The sequence below is a fragment of the Amaranthus tricolor genome, chromosome 11 (assembly GCF_026212465.1).
Source record: "Amaranthus tricolor cultivar Red isolate AtriRed21 chromosome 11, ASM2621246v1, whole genome shotgun sequence".
Lineage (NCBI taxonomy): Eukaryota > Viridiplantae > Streptophyta > Magnoliopsida > Caryophyllales > Amaranthaceae > Amaranthus > Amaranthus tricolor.
In genome coordinates, this window is record NC_080057.1 from 17,444,327 (window position 1) to 17,451,383 (window position 7,057).

Genomic DNA, 7,057 nt, shown 5'->3' on the forward strand with positions numbered 1-7,057 from the left:
AAAATAAGGTGATACAGTCTTATTTTTGCACTATACGTTGCAATAAAAGCGAGCAAATCTTCAATTATTATTTTGTTTTTAATAAAAAACAAAAGGGTCTTTGATTGCTACTTGCTACTAACAAATATTTTGATGACTTTTTTTGATTAAGTAATGAATTGCTCGTTGTTAGTAACAAGTAAATTCTTACTAGATAGTTGAATAAGGTGACACTTGCTTTGAAAATTAGTTTTCAAAAAACACATTTTTTTATTTAAATTGATAATTTTTTCGAAAAGTGCGTCCAATTATTTCCAACCCAACAGGGTGAATATCCTCATATTAACCTTTCATGTAGACCCCTTTTAAGACCAAAATATGGTGATTTGTGCATGATAGAATTTCATTGTAAACCCCTTTAAGACCAAAATATTAACCTTTTTCGAGTTGAAACTCTTTAGTCCGCACTCTCCTTTAAGGATATAAGTTGCCACCGTCTTTTCCTTTTCAGACCCTGACCATAGTTTTCTATGAGCGAAATATACTGGGTATGATGATAATGACGACTTATGCTTTGAACATTCTAAAAGTTTTGCTGTTCAATAGCATGGAACTTGAAAATTTGACATTAATGGTGATTTTTGTCATAAACTCAACAAAAATACACACATTTACAAAAAAACGAGTAACTTCGGTAGAGACAAGAAAAAAATAAGCTTAAACGAGAAAAAAATAAGCTTAAACCAAGGGTTGATACGTAAGGATGGATTACTTGGTAGTAATTGATACTTGATTACAACTCCTGCGAAATATTCTATTTTCATAAAAACTGGTATCTTGATTCATGAATTCTACTACTGCTACAGAATTAGATAAAAGACGGAGTAAATTTCACTCCTATGACGCTGCACCAGGGTCACTAATTACACCCAGAAAGTCATCCTTAATTGTGCCGATGCAGAACTGCAAAAACAACAAAATAGGACAATAAGTACATAGAAAGGCGAGCGATTTGATCAGAATGAAAACCAGCTTAAAAGAAAAACTGTCCACTTGAGCCAGAAACAAGTGCAATAACAAACAGAAAAACCAGGTACATTTTGGCACATAGGTTATGCTAAGTGTTTCGTCTTCCATCAATTAGATAAATGGACTGAGGATTGAAATCCATCATGGTGGGGAATGGGGAGAACTTTACGTGGTGTAAAAACAATAGGAAGGGCTGAAACTTGTACCCCCTTGTTAGTCGGTTACCCGCATACCAAGTACAAGAGTGGTAGAGCCACCTATGAATTTGGGGTCGACTGACCTCTCTTAAAACTAACTTTTCAAAAATTTCTTTAATAAATTTACAATTGCGAATTACAGCCTTAATGTTTAATTTTTTGAGAATTACAGCCTTAATGTTTTTTTTTTTTTGCGAATTACAGCCTCCAAAGTAGCCTTTTGACCAAAATTCAAGCTAAGTGACCGATTCCGTACAATTTTAACCGTTAACCACACTTTTTACCTTTGACTTTTTTTTTTTGAGTTTTATTTTTTTTTTCTCATTTAATTTCTTCTTCTCCTAACATTGATATCACTCCATTAAAGCTTAAATCCATAACCCCTCCTCAATCTGCTGCTCAATCCCAATCATTTTCCTCTCTTTTTCTTCTTCATCCATAAAATGTTCAAGTTAAGAAAAATTAGCTTGGTTCCTCTTTAAATCCCAAATAACTGATGACCCTTTTGAAGTTCTAAACTCTTGGAACCACACTCTCCCTGTCTGTCAATGGTTTGGGGTTCATTGCGGTCGTCAACACCAGAGAGTGAGGACACTGCAACTCAACTCCCTAAAGCTCACATGTTTTATCTCTCCATTTTATGATTGAACATGGCAATTAATTCTTTGTTTGAACTTAGCAATTGTTCAAAGTTAAAAGTGCTTGGATGGTGATATTTGAAAGAGCTTGATTTGGGTCATAATGATTTGGATGGTGATATTACAGAAGAGTTATCCAAATGTTCTAATTTGGAGTATATGATCTTAAATTCCAACCATATATCAGGGGCTATACAAGAATCATTATCCAAATTGGTATACCTTAAAGTGCTAAATCTTTCATCAAACAATTTGACTGGCTCTATCCCAGAAAACCTCGCCCATATTTCAAGCTTGCAATACCTTAATTTGTCCTCAAATCATAAAGAATGTTGGAGTAGGACTGTAGGAGTGTTGAGCAGAAGGGAACTCAAATCCTTATTTCCTTCCTTTTTTTTGCTCCTCCATTTTCATCTCATCTGCAAAAAAAATTGTTCAGGTCCATTCAACCTGCACAGAACAGAGCTATAGAGCTGGATTTAGTATTTTTCGTACAAATTAATTCTGGAGATCCTGATCGAAGAAATCATCGAAATCAAGGAGATCAAAATCATCAGAATGATCAAAAAGACCATCGTCAACGTCCTTGAAGCAATCTTGAAGCCAGTTTCAAAAAGGAAGGGAGAAGTGTGAACAAGTTCCCATCACCGATCAAAGAAATCTTCGATCGTTTGGTAAGATTTCATAGGGATGTAAATGGGAGCGTTAGGGTTTAATCTTGATGACTGAAGAGGTTCAATTGGGAATTTAGGGTTCCTTGCAAAAGGGAGTAATTTGGGAATTAAGGATTGACTTCATAGTCGATTGAATCTGAAAATTAAAATCACTAGTGCTTTCAATTGGGAATTTAGGGTTCCTTGCGAAAGGGAGTAATTTGGGAACATTTATGAATAAAGATGGATGAACAACGGAGGATTTGGAGAGCTTGTCCTTGAATCTGATCCAACAGGTTGAATGAAGAAGAAAGGAATTAAATGAGATAAAATAAAATCAAAATAAAACTCACAAAAAAAAATTAAAAACCAAAAAAAGGAAAGTCAAAGATAAAGTGTGGTCAACGGTTAAAATTGTACGGAACCGGTCACTTGTCTTGAATACTTGTCAAAAGGCTACTTTGGACACTGTAATTCGCAAAAAAAAAAAAAATCAAGGCTGTAACTCGCAAAAGCATCAAACAATAAGGCCGTAATTCGCAATTAATTCATAAATTTAAGATAATTGTATAATTTCTTATTAATTTTGACTATTTAACATGGCATTGACATTTATGAGTCACTTCTCAACCAATACTCTTTCAATCTAGCTTAACCTAATTATGACCTAAAAACATTACCAAAGGAAAACTCAAGTAGATACTCAAAATGGGTAACACTTGAGAAAAAGGCCGTTAGATGCTTTGAGCATTTCCGTGAAGCACATTAAATATAATGATGCCTAAACATAACTACCATCACTAAAAAACTAAGCTCAACCAGTCTTAATATAAGAGGAAAAAAATACAAATATATGAAAGAAACATGAGCGTATTTAAAAACGAAATAGGGGGACGACATACAATTTCAGTGGCATCAACTCGAGTTCCAATAATCTTCAACCTCACTTCACTATCTTTCTGAATTTTAACCTGCCAAAGATACTCCAAATTCAAACACATGTTGATCTAATTCCACACAATGACTTAACTAAACATTACAAAAAAAAAAAAAAAAAAAAAAAAAAAAAAAAAAAAAAAACTTGGAGACTCATATGAACATACCGAACCATCTCCAGTAGTATAATTAGGGGTATCCGCAGATTGAAATTCCATATCATCGGGTATTAGCTACAATAAACAAATATCAAAATAAAAACTCTAAATTTAATCTAAACCCGTTCAGCCAATAATCAAAGATTAAAACAACCCAAACTGTACTAATGAGGCAAATTTAGTGTAATACTAAACACTTCAGTTTTACCGAAATTATAGAAATTTTAACAAGCTAGTAAAGTGGGACACCTGTAAATATACCCAAAACCACTCAAATATTTGAGTCCGAGTAAGGTTTATTTATAGAAAACAAACATAAATATTACATCATGCTACAAAAATTTGAAAGAAAACTCACATGATTCGACACAAAAATCTGGACAGGACCAGCTTCAGCAAAGAAACCCATCTGCCAAATTCCAACAGCAATCATTAAAATCCAAACTTCAACAGCCAAAACTAAAGCAAACGAAGATTAAAATCAACAAAAGTGTTTAAACATATTACTATAATATAATTACCTTGTTAACCATTGTTACAACAGCTTCAAGAATCTCCCCTTTAAAAGGACGAAACACAACACATTTATACTTGACAGGAAAAGTAACAAACCCAGTTCCATCCCTAATTAATCCTTTTCCAACATGCTCGATTCCCATGATTGCAACAACAAATCCATGGCGCCCACTAAAAAATGACATTAAACAAGAAAACTCAATTAGATTAAATAGTTAAGAAGTTGAATTTAGGTAATTGAAGGGTTTCATTATAAGAAAAACCTGCAAGTGCCTTCAACATCTTTCATGAGTTTGGATACAAGTTTTTCACGAAGACGAGCCCCAAAGTGGCGTGGGTGAAGTTGCATGTTTCTCTCCAATATTATGTGGAAGAACATCTTTTCCGCTGAAAAGGGGAACAACTCAACAAAAAAGCAAGGCCAAAATTTTTCTGTTAATATGCGACAGACATTAAAGAAAAACTTAGAAGTAACAGAAGCAAATTGAAAAAGAAACAAAACCCTAATTGAAAATTCTGCCAAATTAACATAAACTGAGGGAATTCAAAGCCGATAACAAACTTTTTTGTCAGCAAAACCCTTAAGAAAAGAAAGATAAGAAAGCAAAACTGGAAGAAGAAAGGAGAAAGTTAAAAAGATTTCTAGGGTTGAATTACTAAGTTACTGAATTTTGAAGACTATTCACCAATTAGTTTGAAGATAACAATAACTCTTAGAATATATTGTAATGATTTTTGACGCAAATCATGACTTAATAAGGATATGATACAAGAATAAAGAAATGTAAAATAATAATTATAATATCCCCAATCATGCAAAAGATTGTCTTCAACATTCATACATTTTAGTGAAATGGAAAGAACGAAGGTTGGACCGTACTAAAGCTTTTAGGAAAAACGAGGCTGATGTGTTTGCAATTGATCTCTTCTCTTGCACAGAAGGTCAGATTGTTATTGCTGCATGTCCCACAATTTTCGAATGAATCAAAGAAGAAATTGCAATTGTTGTTTCTTAATTCAATCGACAAGAAATTGCAATTGCACAGAAGGTCAGATTTATCCTTACTTAAAAAAAATAGATGAGGAAGGAGTCTTAATCTTAATTCTTTAAAAATCAAAGGCATGGAGGAAGAGCCATTGTTGTACTTCCTTCGAAAATCAGGAGAAATGAATACGGTTGTTGTTTTATGTTCGAAGGATGTCGCCGCCTTCTTTGCAAGTCAGGTTTAGGGAAAAAAATTGGGAGTGTAGGAGATGATGAAAAGATTATTATATTTGATTCCAACGTGAAGATAAAAACAGCTCATGAGTTCGAAAAACACAAAAATTAAAAACCCTAAAAAAAACTGAATAAAAACGAGAGCAAGAACATAAAAACGATTAATATACATAGTCAACATGCAATATTCTCTTGTTTTCTCTTCATTATTTTGATTTTTGAATTCTAGCAAGAACATTAATATACATAGTCAACATAGAACACATTAACAAATAACAATTAACAAATATCCAAAGAGGATATAAAAAAAAATCAAGAACAACATTTCAACTTTTCAAAATTCAAATTACAAACACATTAACAATTTAACATTAACAAATTTTCAATCACTCAAACAACATAAACAAAAAAAAATCAAGAAACAACATTCTAACAAAATTATTACTAAAATTTCAACATTTTCAAATGTTGGTTCAAATTTTCAATAGCTTAGAAACAATTTGAATTCACAAATAGAATTATTATCATCATCATAACATCAAATTAACAAAAGCTACGACAACAAGATTTTAGCCCATACATCAGTTGCACTATCTTCAATGAAAAAAATCAAATAATGTTTCCAGTTTTTTACCAAAACAAAACATTAATTCATGTAGATTTTTAAACCCAATTCCAGGGTTTTTCAAACAAATAAATGGCTCCATATTGCTTAGATTATAAAATCAAAGATGAAGATAGTAATCACCAATGGTCGAAAGAGCACATTACAAGAAATTAAGATTAAGAATTTAAGATTAACACTAAGATTAAAGATTAGAACAAGATTAATATTACGATTTAGGATAAAGAGTGAAAATACCTTAAACAAAATAAAAAATTTCGATTTTTAGGGATTAGGGTTTTAAAACCTTCGAGTTCGACTGCGTTCGAATCGAGGCTTCGAGCAACCCACAGAAGCACCGACAACGTCAAAGCACCAGGCAGCAGCGGAAGAAGGCGTCTGTGATGGAGCAGCAGCCGGCGGTAGCGTGGTGAGGGAGTGCGGCAGCGACCAACGGAGGTGGAGGAAGAGTTTGAGTTTTTAGGTTTAGAGTGAAAGAGAGCTGGAGAGGGAGTAATTGTCTAATTGAGTAAATGACACTGAACCCCTGTTTTCGATTTTTTTTTTTTTTAAAATTCACCTGGGGCACGTGTCCGGGGGGCCATACGTAGATCGCCACTGACTTACTTGTATTTTGTCTCATTATTCAACTCCATTGTTCTATATATAGAAAATACACAACAAAATCACGTAGATCCTTTTTCATAGGAATGAAGGAAGTAACGTAGATAAACTATTCCTGTCTTTTTGATTTTTTTACAACTCTTATTTCATCCCACATTGTTTGATATATTTTATTTTTTAAAAAAATTCTATTTAAAATTTTAATGTTTATTCATAATTTAGCGGGTGTAATTTAATGAACACGAGTGTAGCTTCTTTTTTATATTGATTGCTTTCTATCTCATTTACTTCTTACATCCATTTAATTTGCATAAAACAACACATACACATATATAATCGTTTTGTAAAATATAAAAACCAAGCAATATTATCACATTAAATAGAGTACATACCACATTATATGAGGTATATGTTCGATGTAAGGGAGTACGCATGTACTTTTTCATTTTAATTTTATAAAATTTTTTTATTTTTCTAAATTTTTATTTTAATTTAATTTATACA

The 7,057-nt window shown here is 32.5% G+C and overlaps 1 protein-coding gene across 8 annotated transcripts; it reads right to left on the reverse strand.

The window, feature by feature from the left end:
• Positions 1 to 296: 296 nt before the first annotated feature.
• Positions 297 to 6,547, reverse strand: LOC130827215 (DNA-directed RNA polymerase II subunit RPB7). Of its 8 annotated transcripts, none has more exons than XR_009047181.1 (8): positions 6,188 to 6,536; positions 4,370 to 4,493; positions 4,112 to 4,277; positions 3,949 to 3,999; positions 3,600 to 3,665; positions 3,399 to 3,467; positions 2,339 to 2,780; positions 2,141 to 2,262 (listed from the first exon to the last, which is right to left on the reverse strand). XR_009047181.1 is itself a non-coding variant. In XM_057692870.1 (7 exons), the coding sequence occupies exons 2-7, from the start codon at positions 4,483 to 4,485 to the stop codon at positions 877 to 879; spliced, it is 534 nt and encodes a 177-aa protein (XP_057548853.1). In that variant the 5' UTR covers positions 4,486 to 4,493; positions 6,188 to 6,547; the 3' UTR covers positions 297 to 876. The 8 variants fall into 8 exon arrangements, 5 of the variants coding, with proteins under 5 accessions (XP_057548853.1, XP_057548852.1, XP_057548855.1 ...); XR_009047183.1 differs by having other exon boundaries at positions 4,370 to 4,509; XR_009047182.1 differs by having other exon boundaries at positions 6,237 to 6,498.
• Positions 6,548 to 7,057: the final 510 nt, after the last annotated feature.